General features: G+C 47.6%; 1 protein-coding gene across 1 annotated transcript; it reads right to left on the reverse strand.

Moving 5' to 3' along the window:
• Positions 1–1,244: 1,244 nt before the first annotated feature.
• On the reverse strand, positions 1,245–16,579 carry DDX55 (DEAD-box helicase 55). Its single transcript, XM_033097783.1, has 14 exons — positions 16,425–16,579; positions 13,977–14,027; positions 13,802–13,888; positions 12,769–12,860; positions 12,629–12,691; positions 10,359–10,508; positions 9,597–9,786; positions 6,923–7,005; positions 4,928–5,059; positions 4,006–4,098; positions 3,242–3,356; positions 2,610–2,778; positions 1,697–1,989; positions 1,245–1,454 (listed from the first exon to the last, which is right to left on the reverse strand). Exons 1-14 carry the CDS (start codon positions 16,530–16,532, stop codon positions 1,281–1,283), a joined length of 1,800 nt encoding a protein of 599 aa, XP_032953674.1. The 5' UTR covers positions 16,533–16,579; the 3' UTR covers positions 1,245–1,280.
• Between the last annotated feature and the right edge of the window lie 162 nt (positions 16,580–16,741).

Raw genomic sequence — 16,741 nt, forward strand, 5'->3', positions numbered from 1 at the left:
ATCAAAGAGCTGCAGGCCTGAAAAGGCAGGTGTTCGTTCCTACTGCAGCCAGGAGCCCCTTCAGTACCTGACTAATGGCTGCACGGGACACGTGGTACATATGGTGCCTTAGAAGAACGGCGGGAAACACTTGCTCAGTTGGCATCAAGCTTGCAGTGCACACGAGCCAGGGGCTGCCATCCCCTGGGCAGGATCGAGCCAAACGGTGTAAACTCCCCAGAGAAGCGAAGGAAGGCTGAAACAACATTTAGCAGGAGTATCCTGCATGGCTCACCACTTAGGAAGACGCCTTCCAGAACATCTGTAAACTTCAATTCTGTGTCTGTGAAAGATGTCAATCTTAACATGTTTGGGACCTGAATAACTTTTAAGAATTGGACTTGGGAACAAATTCAGCATCTTTTCAAATAAATTAAGGTTTTGATATAGTGTTGCCTCAGTACTGACAGCTGACTCTGGGCCCCGCTGTACTGGCCCCGTTGGTGATGACACACTCACACATTTAAGATACAGATGATTAAAAGGAAATACAGTTTATTCAACAGAAGGCAGAACAGTTTTCTTTCCCAGAACATGACTTCCTGTTTCTTCAGATACTCTCCCAATAAAACAGGACTGGGGACTATTCTTAGAAAAGGAAAATCCAGCCACATTACCTGTCCAGGTGTTCTGTGCAGCACACCAGAGAGATACCTAAGTCCAGGGGTAAGGACTCCGGGGGAGGCCAAGTGCCTGAAAACCTAAGGAACTTCCAATAGCCCACAATCAAGTATACTTCAGTATCTGTATGTGAAAAACTAAGTATAGGGTGGCTGGTGGGTCAGTGGTTAGAGCGCAGGGCTCAAAACACCAAGGTCGCCGGTTCGATTCCCACATGGGCCAGTACACTGCATCCTCCCCAACTAGATTGAAAACAACTTGACATGGAGCTAATGGGTCCTGGAAAAATACACTGTTCCCCAATATTCCCCAATAAAAATTTAAAAAATAAGTATAAAATAGCCCCAGAAAAATGAACTCTCTATTATAGGTGACCCGTCGAAATAAATATCATCTACTATTTACACCCAAATGATTTTACATTTTCTTTCGCTGGACGTCTTCAAGGCTGGTACGTATTTAGTAAACTATTCATGAGTGTGAACCCCACCTTATGTCTCCCCAGTCTGAAACAACATCTTTCAGAGATGGGACGAGGCTTGCATGTTGCAAAGCCTTACATTCAGTGAAAGCAAATGTGAGTGGCCCCATGTGGGGTCTGCTCACCTGGGGCCCTGGGATCAGCAGTCGTCTCCCAGATCTGACAGCCCAAGATCTGTCTTCACTGACCTTTTGCCACTTGTCAGCAACCCCTTCTCAAATTCTTCTTCAGTGATTTTGCCTTTTTTAAACCTTTTCAAAAGCCTTGTGTCATTAAGAAGTTCTTCCATGTCCTCGTCTTCGATATCAGAACCCTAAGTGCAGAAGAGACCAGAAAACCAGTGAATTCCTCAGCAAGTATGCTACGTGAAACCAGCAGCTTTTACTCAGGGGTGACCTGCTCTCCGGTCTGCTCCCACAAGCAGTGCATTCCCACGCGAGTCACCAGCGTGACATTTCAGAGCTCCCCTCAATTCCAATCAAAAGATAACTATTTCAGTAGAATTTGTTCTGAATTCTAGGTTGAATATGTAAGTAATGAAACTGCAGACGTTACCTCTTCCCTCTTCCTTTTATCGCTCATTTTCTTCTTCTTTTCCTTTTTGGCCTTCTGCTTTGACCAAGCTTTCGTTTTTATGAATTTTTTTCTCCCTTCATTCTCGGTTTTCTCTTTCCTTTGTTGCTGCAGTAGTTTCTGCCTCTGCTTTTCTCTAATTTTATCTTTAAATGGAATGGTGTCCGTGTTAATGTCCACAGGCACAAAATCTGGAAACTGCTTTCCTCTCAGTTCTGGCATCTTGGGCATTTTCAGCAGGGCAAAGCCTCGAGCGAGACCAGCAAAGTCAAGGTCTAGTTAAACCAAAACACCAGTGTTAGCACAGCCAGGATGGGACCATGACAGCCAGCCCAGGGGAGGTCCTTGCAACATCACCTTTTCTAACGAAGTAACCTAATGGATTCATTGTAATTAGAATGAAAATAATTACATTTTTAATAAAAAGGAATATGCAGCAGCCAGCTTATTCTCTGTCTACTCAAATCCTAGGAAGACTTCCTGTTAAATGTTGAAAAAACATTAACCCTGACATATGCTTACAATTTTTATAAGACAAACCAATTTCATACTTGTAATCCTTGTAAAACCATCAGATGTTTAAGGTGGAGACACAATTATATGAAAAAGTCCAGGGCCGGCCCGGTGGCTCAGGTGATGGGAGCGCCGTGCTCCTAACGCCAAGGTCGCTGGTTTGATTCCCACATGGGCCAGTGAGCTAGCTGCGCCCTCTATAGCTAAGATTGTGAACAGCGGCTCCAGGGGGAGCTGGGCTGCGATTGGCCGACCGACTGCCTCATCCCGGGGGAGCACAAGGCTTGTAATACCAACATGGGCCAGGGAGCTGTGTCCTACACAACTAGACTGAGAAACAACGTCTTGAACCAAGAAAGGGGGAAAAAAAAGTCCATCTTACCCTTTAATCTGAAGATGAGGCTGCATTCGTGCTTCGCATAAGCCTGGACGAACGACACGAAAGCTTTCATGCCCTTTTCGAACACAGCTCTGTCGGCCAGGGCCATGGACTTGAGCTTTGGAAGGAGGTCTACTGTGTGTTTCTGGAGTTTCATCTCCTGCAGGGGGCACTGTACAGAGACCATTGTCAATTCTCTGGCTGGAACCACCTCATTCCGAAGACATCAGAGCCAGTGCCAATAAAGCCAAAGGCCAAACAATTCATTTTAATCTCAAATCGGAGGCCGTGAAGCCCAACTCCAACCCAAGTATTTCACATGGTCCAAAAAATATTTTAAATTTTTTAAAGAAAATTTTAAAATCAGATTTTACATAACAATCCTGGTTTCTGGTTAGAAAGTATGGCAACACTCGGTCCACGTTCCCAAATAGTGACACTCAGCGGGGGCCAAGCAGCGGCTGCCACCCTAGATGAGGCTGGTGTCTCCCCGCAGCCTTAAAGCCAGCCAGGTTCCCGCACTGACTTCACCAGCCTGGCAACTCCTAATCTAAGTTCCAGACCACTTGCTGGAAAAGAACTTTTCCAACTACCTCGTCACTGGGCGGTCTATGTGAAAAGAGATGACAGCTTACTTTTTGGTTAATTGCCAGGAAGGTGATGTATGACTCTTCCATGGGAAGGAGGAACACGAGCGCACTGCCGCCATGGCCGATGCGGGCCGTGCGGCCACAGCGGTGCACGAAGGCACTGTGAGAAAATGAACACAGGCCAGGGTCACGGTCAGCCTGTGACGATGGCTGAGTGGAGCACAGGCCTGGGGCTGCCAGACTCCACAGCTCATTCCCAACTCTGCCACTTACTAGTGTTGAAATAGAAGAGTTGGCGATTAAATATACATTGAAAACCAGGCAGGATTCTGTAAGACATTTAACGTGAACTATATAAAGCTTTTAAACTCATTCTTCTCTGATGGTACAGGCAGGACATGATCCTAACAGAAAATCTGGGAAATAATGAAAAGTATAAACAAAAACAACTAAAGGACCTGTAAGCCCTGCATCGAGAAGTAACCACTATTGCTCAGGTTGTATTTACAGGCTTTTTCTAATGTTTGGAAGCACTTATTAGGAATATGTGCTTACTGTGGGAGAATAACTGAAATTTTCATATACAGTGTTAGGTACTATTTTCCTTTAAACATTCTACCATGTACATTTCTGCAAGAACTTGAAAAAGTATTTGAAAATACCTTTAATCTGTGTAATATGGTGTCACTACTGACATACCACTGACTCACCCATTTGCCCACTTTTGCCATTTAAAATGTTTGACAGTCGTCATTTTGTTTACTTCCCCAGGCTAGATTCCTAGAGGGTAACATTCTATCATGCTGTACCTTGCATTGCTGGGAGGGTCGTACTGCAAAACCCAGTTTACTTCGGGAATATCTATTCCTCGGGCCATCACATCAGTGCACACTAAAATCCCGCTAGAAAATGAGAGAACACATTCTGAGTGAGGAGGTCACCATTTTCATCACCATCAGTCTTTACTAATCTCAGTGACGACAACAGTAATACACAAGTTCCAGAACCTCTCACAGAAGCAAATATTCAGTAATAATGTTCATTTTTCTTCCTCCTAAAAATCTCTAGGGCTTTAGAAATTCCCAATCAAAACAAGAGGTGGGGAGGAGACGATGAAGGATCCTTTAAATTAGCATATTTCCACTTGAAAAAAGAAGCTGTAGTGGGTCAAATCCTTTATAGCCACTTAAAAAAACAATTGAAAATTGTCACTCTCCGACTGAGGTATAAGTCGGACGTGCCACTTTCCCAGCTGCTTTTAACGTAGCTGGGATGCTCGGTAATCGCGAAAAACAGAAAAGCATCATTTATGTCACAGTCAAGTCATGGTCACTGAGACACATACTCCCGACTGTGCAGGCAAGGGCTCGATGACTTCAAGCTGGATTTAATGGTTTGCACCTACCACTCTATTCACCCATTTAACAGATAGTTACCAACCCCCCACTGGCCAGGCCCTGGGATGGACACGGGAATCCAGGAGTGAACATATCACACAGGTTCCTGTTCTCGCGGAGCTTAAACTCTAGCAGGAAAGTCGGCAGATACAGCAAAGTTAATGGGGTCGGGACAGAGGGACGGCTCGGGCATCTAGATAGAGAAGGTGTGACAACAGGGATGGAGGGGGAAGCGGGCTCCAGGCCGGGAAAACAAGGCACAGAGGTTTAGAGGCAGAGGGACGTGCAATAGTGCACTGTGGTCGTGATCGGCTGCCTCCGCCGAGCCACCCACCTCTGCAGTTTGCGGAAGTCCATGAAGATCTTGTTGCGCTTGTACTTCATCTTGCCATGAATGCACATGACCTTCACGCCCTTCACCAGCGCCTCCAGGGCCTTGCCGTAGTATTCCACGCAGGCACAGGTGCTGCGGAGGGACAGAGAGCTCAGTCCTTGCCATGGGTCCTCCTACAGCTGGGGGAGGGAGGCCGTGAACACCCGCTGCATGATGGCCCCATCCTCTGGCGGAATGCGGAGAGTGGCTACGAATGTCATCCGCAGCCAAGCTCGAAATCTCAAACCCTCTCTGCCAATGAAAGGCCAAGCTTTGGGCCAAATCCCTTAAGCGTAAGCTAAAACCCCAAAGATGTAATCCCACTCTCTAAAGATGTTCTAGCAAGGGGAATCTCCTGGCCCCCGAGAAAGGAATGAAACTGAAGCAGTCGTTCAGAACAAAAACAGTGTGGTGTCTTCTTAAATATAAATAGTTTGATAAGACTTCAAACATTCCTGCTTCCCCTTTGGGGAACTGCTTCTTCCCCCATTAATGTGATCCCCCAGGGCTCATCAGGTAACCCCAGTTAGGCCAGTCAGATTCTGTCCTAGACATTTGGTCTCGGCTCTGAGTCACCCAAGGATAAATGGAAGGGAGCAGGGTCATCCCAATGAGAATATGCCCTAAAGGGGTGGCCACGGAGATCTCTGGGGCTCCCGGATCCTGTCTTCCCAAGGGCTGGGCACCCAACTTTCTCTCTGAGTCTGTGAGTTCCCTATGCAGCACCCTTCTAATAACGTTTACCCCAAATCCCTTTGATTTGGAGGGATTCTAACATGACCTCACATCCTTTTGCACATGAGGGAACAAGCCTACAGAGAGGCTGTATGAGTGGCAGAGGCGGAGCCAAGGTTCGATTCCTTCTGCAGTGTTCTTCCCACTGCAGGCTGCAGAATTCCAATCAGGACTAACTCTCGTCTACTTAAGTAGTCGTGCCAAGTGACTTCACTGTTCCCACCACAAGTCACATGAGTACGTAATAAAGCAGTTTGACACACTGAGAGTCACAACCCACACATCCTGAAAGTAATCCAGTGGGCCCTGAAATCAATTTAGTGAGTCTGGACCAGAATAGAAAACAATGCCTCCCACTTCATTCAGTGCACTGTTCTGTGAAATCTTTGTTATCAGTTTCGTGTGTGTGTGTGTGTGTGTGTGTGTGTGTGTATCAGTCTACATTTTTTAACTGTGGGTCAATATAGCTAAACATTTTATTGGTGGAATGAAAGATGGAAAATAACAAAAATTCTTTTGGTATTGTCAAAAAGACACCAGCACAGGTGTATTTGAAAGATGGGGGGAAAGGCCAAAGAACACACACATCCATTCCTATCTTGCATTCCGACAACAGGACAAACGCCGCAGTGGCAGACACTGGGCTGGCGGCCGTTCCCAACCTCCTCCGCCCTCACTACAGAAGCTGGGACAGCTACACACTCACTTTCTCCACCTTTCTGAAGTGAGGGGCTGCGAGTGACCACCTTTGGCCCATAAAATGAAAGCCGAGTCAGCTAGGGCGGAGGGCTTTCTGAGAAAGCTTTTCTCTCTTCTGATGAAAAGGGATGGGTATAGCTAACATTGCTCTTCCCACGCCCTCTGCCTTTCCTCCTTTATCTGTTTTCTATGCAGACAGGACCACGGGTGGGACAGTGATCATCTGGAAACTATGGGCTAATACACAGGAATAAGAGGCCAGGACAACTGCAAAACACCGACCCTGACATTGCTGAGACGTAAAACAATGTCAGGACCGCCTACCTCCGGCCTTTTGACAGAAGAAAGATAAACCCCTCCTGTTTGAGCCACAGAAGTTGGGCTTTCAGTTCTTTGCAGCCAAAAGCATTCCTAACTGAGAGACCATCCTAAATGGAACTCCAAATCTGAGGCCTGCATACACCTGTGCATTCTGGGTGAGGCTGAACCCCCATGTCTCCTACCAGAGTCCAGAAACATTACCTGAAGAAGACCAGGTGCTTTTCCTGCTTATGATTTCGAAGGAAATGTACCAGCTGATTAAATTTCTCATCGGTCTTACATACCTACAAAGTAAAAAGGAAATCTTTAATAAAAACAAATTTATAGACAATAATAATCCCCACCGCTACTTTCACTGTCAGCCTTAAGTTTTAAGGAATCTAATTTCCTGCATGAACAGGACACTTTGGTTAGAATGTTCATGGGTCCCCCTAGCCCAGAATAAACATTAGGATGTGCTGCTGTCACACATAACTCACAAAACACAGAACTGAGCGACAGAGTCACCTAATCCAGTAGTTCCCAAATGCCAACACACAGGCAGTCCCCATGCCGGCCTAACACCACCTACAGGGAAGGCTGTTAAAATGCAGGTTCTCGGGCACAGCATGCCGTATAGACAGATGGTGGTTCAACAGGCCCAGGAGTGGACCAGAAATCCATAACACATAAGAGAGCCCAGGAGACTCTGATGTATAACCAAGTTCAGAATCACCGCTCTAAAGTGAACACAAGTTTCCAAAAAGGAATGTACATCATTATTAGAAAGACCTCCACGGAGAGACGCAATCGAGTGCACCATTCAGGACCCTACACTAGGGACATTTAAATCCAATGGAATGCATTCCCCCATTTTTACCAAAACCAAATTCTCAGCTTGGAATTTCTTCCAAGCACCTCTAAATGCAATCACTTAAATGAACGCACAATAGCAAAACGCAACAGCAGTCACAGTGGTGTCCAAAGCTCACAGTTAGTTACTAGTGCTTCCATGTACTCAGAACTGGCCACACTCCTTCATCTGTATTAATAAATGAATCCTCTCAACAATCCCATCAGGTGGGTATGACTAGAGCCCCCATTTGACAGGTGATGAACTGGTAAGTTCGTCTAGTTCAGTTATTAAGGGACAAAGGTAAGATACGCACCCGGCTCTTAACCACTGAACTATATACCGAACCCTCCCTTGCCGGGGAAAAACTGGCCTCCTGACTTTGCCGGCCCAGCCTCAGGCAGATACCATATTTCCCCGAAAATAAGACCTACCCCTAAAATAAGCCCCAGTTAAGATCGTCAGCCAGACAGACGCATTTAGTACATTATGATGATGTTCCAGAAGATGACATGACTGTATTTGAATAAATGTAGATTGTGGTACATGAAAAAATAAGACATCCCCTGATGGAGCAAAAATTAATTAATTTTTCGGGACTTATTTTCGGGGCAACTCAGTATGTGAAGGCCAAGTTTAACACCCTGTCTGACCTCCACCACATCCTCCAGGCAGCTGCGCAAAAGGCAGTTTCCGATTTGCAAATTCTCGCCGCCCTTAGTCCCCAGCAACAGGGACACTGCTTTGGATACCAGCCCACTTCCTTGCAAGCGTATAGCTGTGTTCATGGGCTGAGGAAGCCCTCCGGCCCCAAAGAAAGCCTGAAAGCCTGTCCCCTGGCTGACGTAGACAGGCCTTTCAAGCAGTGGCAGTGGCCTGTGGGTTCTCCCAGCTGCCTCCTGGACCATCCCAGTGATGAGAGAGAACAGGAAGAGAGGCAGCCTCGCTACCAAACAATCACATTTCCACAAACCCTCCCACTGCCTTGAGAAGAATCACAGTAGGGTTTACTGCTGCAGATTCAGCTATTCCCAGGTGCAGATCAAAACTACCGAACATTTAGGTTACAAAGCAGCAGACCACTGTCACCCCATAGTCTCCTTCAGAGCAAGTCCATCCTATGATTGTGTGTGTCACCTGCGTGTCTGGCTGTGTCCTTCTCTAACTCAGGCTCGTTCTGACGGGCCTGGGAACCCAGTGTTTCCCGTGCCCACACCCAGCATGCTCCACGCATGCGTACTAGGAACGTTCAAGGGCTTGGGGGCAGGAGATCCATACACACTGTCCTTGGAGACTGCTTAACATACACTTACGCCCACGTTAACTTCTTCACTCATTCAACAAGTATGACCACCCATATCACTTGTCCTGCTCAGTCCCCAAATGCATTTTAAAATGTACCACGGGGTATCCTATTATAGATTTACTTTTCTAGAAAACTGCAAGCTAATCCCTACAACACTCATCATTGTTCATTGTTGCTTATTTGCTTTAAGAGCTTAATGTGTATTAGTGAGAACACTGTATCATATTGATAAAACATAGACAGGGAAGGTTAAGAAAAAATTAGGGAATCATTTTTCGAGTAAGAAGAAACACAAAAATCTAATAAATTACTAAAACAATCATTACAATTGATCATTTAAAAGGAAAGAACTAAGCTTACTGAGAGCAATTCTAATAAAAAAAAATAAAGTTTTCATTACATTGCTTTAGCTTAGAATACTTGTTTTATTTCTTGCAGCTTTACTGAGATAAAATTGGCAGATAAAAGTCGCATATATTTAAGGTGTGCAATGTGATGATTTGATATATGTATACAATGTGAAATGATTACCGTAATCAGCGTAACTAACACATACAACACACCACGTAGTTAGCTTTTTCTTCTTTGACGAGAACACTTCCGATCTCCCCTCCTGGCAACTTACTGTATTTATTTGCAATACAGTATTGTTAACTGGTCACCACCAAGCTTAATCTGAGGCCCAGCCATTATCACACTAAACGGCAGGGCTTGTGAGAATGTCAACCAGGACTCACCATGTAGTAGTTCTCCAGGCGGGACGGGGTTTTCTGGGTGCTGCTAGCAGCCACCCCCTTCTCCTTCACCGAGATCCGAACAGGGTTCCGGAGGCCAGCTCTCACCAGGTTCTCCACTTCCTGTGTCTGCGTGGCGGAGAAAAGGCCTGTTCTCCTCTGCTTTGGCAAAAGCTCCAGGATGGTGTTTATGCTAAAAAAAAAAGAAAGAAAGAAAGAAAGAAAAAGGGTATCAACTTAACCCCTCATATACCAGAACAGCCAACAAATAGTGCATTGTGATACTAACCAGGTCTTTAAAAAGACTGAATGAGAAACCATCACAGTATTTACAGGTGTTACTGAGAGTTGAGATTATAGGTGATTTTTATTTCTTCTTTATCACTTTTTTCCAAGGTTTCTCCAATATAAGCATATAATTATACTTTCATAACGTGAGGCAATTAAGAGAATAAAATTAAGACATAAAATTTTTTGAGACTAAAAACCACTGAACTGTACATTTTAAATGGGTGAATTGTATGCTACCTGAATTATATCCCAAAACAGCTGTTTATAAAAAAAACACCTTACAAGAAACCACGAAGGAAACCGCGTCTTAAGAAGAAAGAAGAACTGGAATTTAAACTGTGGGTAGAATTTGAAGGACCAGGCACCCTAAGGATTTGATGTGCAGACGTGACTGTTAAGGACAGCTCTGAGGTAATTTTGTTCCCCTTTCCACGTCCAGTGTCACCCGAAGCCAATGAAGCCCAACACCAGTACCTTGCCTCAAACCCCATGTCCAGAAGTCTGTCTGCTTCGTCCAACACCAGGACATCCAGGGCCCTCACACAGCTGACCAGGTCCAAGCCCTCCGCCTTCCTCCGGAACATGTCCTCCAAGCGGCCTGGAGTCGCCACGACGATATTCCCACTTGGAAAACAAAGTCAACATTCACTGCACTCTCTGATCTCAGGGATACTGGTGATTCCAAAACTAAGTTTTGTGTCCTCCTCCGACCAAAGGTCACCTAGATCGCAGTGAAGAGAAAGGGGACAGGAAAGTGGGGGGACAGTGCTGCAGGGTGGGAAATGCATGGGCTTGAGGCTGAGACCCAGGGAAGGGACCAGCAAACTCCGGGCCATCGGCCAAAATGGCCTCCGCCTGTTTCTGTGACATTTTACAGGTGGACACCCACACCCCTTTATTCACGTGTGGCCTCTGGCGACTTTCACACTATGACAGCAGGGCTGACAGTTGTGACAGAGACTGTGTGGTCCACAAAGCTAAAGTGTGTACCATCTGGTCCTTTACAGACGTGGACAGACCCCTGACCTAGAACAAGTCACTCCACTACTGCAGGCCTCAGGTAACTCATCTATAAAACGAGAATGTTCACAGAAGTAGAGATAATTTGAGGTGTAGAGCACCAACTGGCAGACTGAAGGCCAAATGTGCCCCCACGGAGTGGCCAACCTGCAGGAAGCTTTTGTAAAATGCAAATTACATGCCAACAGTTAAAAAAAATCTGGAGGTAACACACAAAAACCTGGAATTCCATATTCTTTTTAAAAATTCAAAATCTGGCAATACTGAGCCAGAGTCCCACACGGCAACTACCAGCTGGAGATGAGTATTTGGGCATCTCCTCGTCAGTCGCCACCCAGCCTCCTGCACACATTTACACTTTCCTCTGACCCTGGACGAACATGGCTTGTGACCCCTGCTGGAAAATATCTCGTGTTATAGCTGGAACACAGGGAACACTCAATAAAAGAGAGTTCTCTTTATAAAGATTCACTAACAAATTGGGCGTAAAACCTATCACTGCTCTTCACAAACCTTATTCGTGGTGGGACTGAATAAAATCCAAAGGGGTGAGGACACCATGTACTCACACATACATTCCGAATGTTTGTTAAATACCTGTTGTGAACTCAGCACCATGCTAAATAAAAGGCTGCAAGACAAATTTTACTAACCATTGTCACCCCAATACATTCAATTTAAAAATATATACAAGAACAGCAGAGAATTGGAAAAAAATAATGCTGCCAGACAGACACCATCCCGACTTCGCCAAGCCTCCTGGAGATACAGAAGCGCCTGGCCCACGCAGAACCCAGAAAAAGCCAGGTCACTGCAGCAGGGTAGGGTGGCAATGGGGTGGCAGTAGAGAAGTGGCCTCGTAAGCTCTGTACTAATAGGGCCAGCGGGAGCCACTAGAGAGTTTTCAAGGAGTGACATGATCAGACTGGCATTCTGAGAAGGCCACTTTGCGTTGCTATGTGGAGAGTGGGTTATAAGAGGGCAAGAGTAGAAATACAGCTGAGAGAGAAAGCCACTGCAGGGTCCAGGAGAGAAATGAGTGGGAGAGATGGAGATGGAGAAAAGTTGATGGGTTAGAGGTATGCTTTGGAGAAAATGCAAAAGACATGGTGAAGGTGAACTGTGAAGGGGACTGGCGGGTATGGTGAGGGGTCAAGGCTGACTCCCAGACTTCAGGAGTACCACATGGGTAGACAGATGAAAGGGGAACTCCAGATGGAGGGAAGTTTGGGAGGAAAATTCCAAGCCCCCGTTTTAGGCATGTTTGTAACAACTGTGAGTCGCTGGGGAGATGCCAAGCTGACAAGTGGATGTCTGTAGGTGTGGGGCTCAGGGCGAGGTCAGAGAGATGCCAAGCTGACACGTGGATGTCTGTAGGTGTGGGGCTCAGGGCGAGGTCAGAGAGCACCCCGGGAAGGATGAGAGCACTTAGAGCTCAAAGAAGAGCCAGGGCCCTGAGCCCAGTACAGTTGCCTAGGGAGAGCCGGGGACCACACCCCGACCTCCCTTCTCCTGCAGGGGTAAGGCTCGCTGGCGGGGAGTGTCCATCAGGGTCAAAAGGAAGGAGCCAGTGAGCAAACTGGGAGCTGGGCCCGGAAAAGAAACCTTTTTGGGGAGGAGGTGGTTGCCAAAAGGGGAGCTTCCGGGTAGGCCCAGACCACGCATCAATTTCTCTTGGGTTCAGTGCCAAGAGCAAGCAAAGGAATGAGCAGAAACAAACTTACCCTTGTTCCTTAAACCTCGCAACATCTTCTCCAGGATTCCTGCCTCCAATCCAGAGAATCTGGCTAAAACATAAGCAGGTCTTTGAGCAGGACAGGCAAAATCACGGCCAAGGCTACCAGGGACACTGCATCCAATTTACCTGAACTGTGGAAAGGGCTTCGTGAAATGAGACAGGACCTCATCTATTTGAATAGCCAGCTCTCGAGTGGGTGTGATGATTATGGCTCCAACCTGCCCACGTTGGGAGAAGGGACACGATGAGCAGTGCATGGGGCAGTGCACGTGTGCGCACGTGTGCGTGCGCACGCACACACACACACACACACACACACACACACACACGGTACCCTCCACCTCACGGAGGAAGCTCCCAGAGAAACAGCACTCCCTGGGCTTGTTCAGTAGCATCCGCTCACAGCGCATAGCAAGGACTTTGAATCCCCGTCAGTTCTCATTATTCACAGCACTTCTTTCTGTTTTATAAAGTGCCATGAACATGAATCAGTGAATACCCAACCACCGCCCCCAGAATAAATACAAGGTGAGGTTCCGCTGAGCTTCTGGTCACAGGCTTATCGACCAATCAGTATGTGAGCTTGTTTTATGTGTGTTTCTGTTTCAAGATCCTATTTAATATACATGTATTGCTGGTTCATTAACACTGACCTCACAGCCACCAGCGCTGCAACTCACACCTGAACGAAGCTTATCTGACGCTGTGTTTTCTCCAAGGCGTGTCACAGCCTCCCTGCACTCAGGGACACGGACTGCGCTCCAGCACTTTGCTTGGGGCCATTTTAACCAGCGAGATCACCAACAGAACCGCAAAAATCACGCCAGTAAGCAGACCGTGGAAAGGACACCTGTTACCGTGAGAGCTGAAATAAAGGCAGAGCATCCATCGCCTTGTGAAAACTGCGCTGGGAACGTGCACAGCAGGCCACTCAAATTTTTCACTGCTCTGCACAAGTCCACGGATAAGCATGAAAGCACAGGGAGTACTGATCTGAGAGCTTCAAATACATTTTACCAAGTAGACAAATGCACAAATACAGATCTGCGAATTATAAGGATAGACTGTGTTTTTATTTTTTCAAGCTTTAGACTAGCTTCTTACTCAACCGCAAACTCTCCGATGACGAAGTGAAAACAAATCCCTTAGCCATCCTTACCTGATTCTTTTTTAACTTCTCTTCCCTCCTCAGAAGAATTTCCAGGATGGGGATGACAAAAGCGAGAGTCTTCCCACTACCCGTGACCTGACAGGGGAGAAGGTTTGGGGTGGCTTTTCGTCACAGCTCATTCTGGAGGGAAACAGGACAGGCTGCATGGACACACAGTACTCACCGCTTCTGCAGCAACATCTTTGTTTTTCAGGAACAGAGGGATGGTTGCAGACTGAACAGAGATGGCAAAGCACTGGTTAGAGAATGGCACAACTCCACAGATGGGTCAAAGCCCTAGGAATGTCTTGGGTGGCACTGGGACGCAACCCAAAGCAGAATGAGCAGTCACAATGGGGCAGCTAGAGGGGCAGGCTCAAAGATACAATGGCAACGGTGTCTGCACAGACGTGTGTAGGGGGAACGAGCTGAGCGGGATTCCGAGCCCTGAATTCTAGTCTTGCCTTGCCTACTTTTCCTCTCTGGACCAGGAAGAGTTTGAAGACACTGAGTTTTAAGTCCTTTCCAGATCTAGTACCAGAGAACAATGATTCCAATAAACCCTCTCATTTTAAACCCTGTGCAGGGCCTCCAGGTGTTATGAGAAGCCTGTCCCTTTGGTTTCAGCAACCAGAGGCTACACCTGAAGCAGACTCGGGGCCTGGCTTCGAGGTCACTCCTCCAGGACCCCACTCCTTGCTCCCTGAGCCCGACCTCACCCCTGCACAGCATGTCGGACTTTTCTAACAGCCTCTGCACAAGGCTCCAGGCCAAAATGTCAAAAGTGCAGGGATTGAGAAACTCTGCTCTAGACCACTGCTGTCCAGCAGAAACAGATTAGACACATAGGTGCTTCTTAGTAGACACACTAAGAAAAAGAGATGAAGTGAATTATCATATTTTACTTAACCCAAACTATTGTCACATCGACATAGAATTAATATTTTAGAAATGAATGAGGTGTTTTCTATTCTTTTTTTCTCACACTAAGTTTTCGAAATCCACTGAGCATTTTACACTCAGCGCACATCCCAATTGGGACTCACCATATGTCAAGGGTTCAACAGCCACATGTCTCTAGTGACGACGTTAGTGGACGGCACAGGCCTAGACTATCAGCTCTGACGGCAGAGATTGGATCTCACTGGCACTACATTCCCAAGGCATGGCACACGGCACCCCCAAGTTTTATCTCCAGCCCTGCCTGCTTCCTCCACATCTTTCCTGAGGAGCTTACGGACATCTCAACTCAACATCCCAAAACAGAACTCTCTTCAGTTACCCGGCCCAGCCTTCCTCATGTCAGTAAACGGAACCACCATCCACCAAGCCGCTAAGGACAGAAAGCTGTGGGTTCCTTTAGGGTCCTCTCTTTCGTAACCCCCTCCTCTGGTTACAAAAGGGGGCTTCTGGTAACCAGAGGAGGGGGTTACCAGCAACCTCAGCAACCCTAAAGCTATCTTGAACTTGACTTTTCAACACCCACGGCTTCCTCTACTCCAAGCCACCAGCACCTCTCACTGACAATGACCTCCTAACTGACCTCCTTGCTTCTCCTCTTACCCCTTTAAAGTCCATTCTCTACCCAGCAGTCACATCCCTTCCTTTGTTGCACAGCTACCCATAGACGATGGCTTCCCACTGCATTTAGAACACAATCCAAGCTCCTAGAAGACCCTGCTTTGCTCATCTTACACTTCCCCTGATGCTGCAGCCACAAAGGCCTTCTTCCGGTTCCTTCAAGCCCATGTCCTCCTGCCCCAGAGCATTTGCACTGGCATTTCTCTCTGCTAGAATCTGCACCCCCCTCCCCAGTCACCCCACAGCCAGCTCCTTCTCCTTCAGGTACCAGAGAGGCCTTCCCTAATACCCTACCCTCCCTCCTAGTCTGCATCTTCTTGTCACTGTCCATCACAGCAGTCTTAGTTCCTTCCAAATACTTATCAGCAACTGAAATTATCTTATTCCTTTACTCCTTTCTCTCTCTTCTGCATTAGAAAATACGGCCCTTGCGTAGGGACCAACACTACAAAATCCGCAGAGGCCAGAAACAGAGTACCTGATATGTCCTCAATAAATTTCTTGGGAAAAAAAAGAATAAATTTGAACACTTCACTTAACCCATAAAATAATAACAATAAAAGTAACAGGTAACATTTATTGAGCTAGCTCCCGTTATGTGCCCAACACTGCCATATGGAATCCCCACAACAACCCTATGAAGCAGGCAACGTTATTTTTGTCACTTCACAGAGAAGGGAAATGAAGCACAGAGAGGTTAAGTCATTTGCCGGCGGTCTGACAGCTAGAGGGGACAGGGCCAGGCTATAAACCAGGCACTAGCACCCAAAGACGGAGGTGGGTAGGGGTGCGATGACCCTGGCACAGGTGCGCGGCCGCCAGCCGCCTCTGCCTGCCTGTCATTAACCAGCTTGGCATCACCCGAATCTGGGCAGCCCGAGGACGCGGCAGAAGTCCCAGCTGGACGGGTGAAAACTCCAGGCTGCGAGCCCTAACGCTAGCACCGACCGGCCGTGTCCCATTCAGCGAGTGCCTGGCCCGCTCGGAGCCCGCCCGTCCCCCTCTGCCAGCTGCGCACAGAGGATGCTCCTCCCCGGGCCACGCCGGGTACCTGCACCGGCGTCATGTACAGGAAACCCAGCTCCCGCAGCGCACCCAGCACCCGGGGGTGCAGCGACACCGGCAGAGACTCCCAGGAGCCCTCCGTCACGTGCTCCATGGCGCTCCCCGCTGCCGCGGGACGACTCACGGACACCGCCAGCCAGCACTTCCGCTTCCGGCCGCCTACCCGGCCCGCCAGAAACTTCGCTCCAGCCGCTGGGTTCCGGCGGGCCGGGAACGCGCCCTCGCCGTAGTCGAGTGGAAAGCCAACCTCAGCAGAGAGAATGCCGGCGGCGGGGGCCGGGCCGGGGTGGTGCCATTTGTTCG

The sequence above is a fragment of the Rhinolophus ferrumequinum genome, chromosome 25 (genome assembly GCF_004115265.2).
Source record: "Rhinolophus ferrumequinum isolate MPI-CBG mRhiFer1 chromosome 25, mRhiFer1_v1.p, whole genome shotgun sequence".
Classification (NCBI taxonomy): domain Eukaryota; kingdom Metazoa; phylum Chordata; class Mammalia; order Chiroptera; family Rhinolophidae; genus Rhinolophus; species Rhinolophus ferrumequinum.

Bases quoted from the DNA above. Each gene is read 5' to 3' on its own strand.
- DDX55 (XM_033097783.1), bottom strand. From the start codon at position 16,532: ATGGAGCACGTGACGGAGGGCTCCTGGGAGTCTCTGCCGGTGTCGCTG. The intron at 14,028-16,424 runs GTACCCGGCGTG...ATCTCTGTTCAG, and splicing joins TGTACATGACGCCGGTGCAG to TCTGCAACCATCCCTCTGTT. The intron at 10,509-12,628 runs GTAAGTTTGTTT...TTGTTTTCCAAG, and splicing joins GCGAGGTTTAAGGAACAAGG to TGGGAATATCGTCGTGGCGA.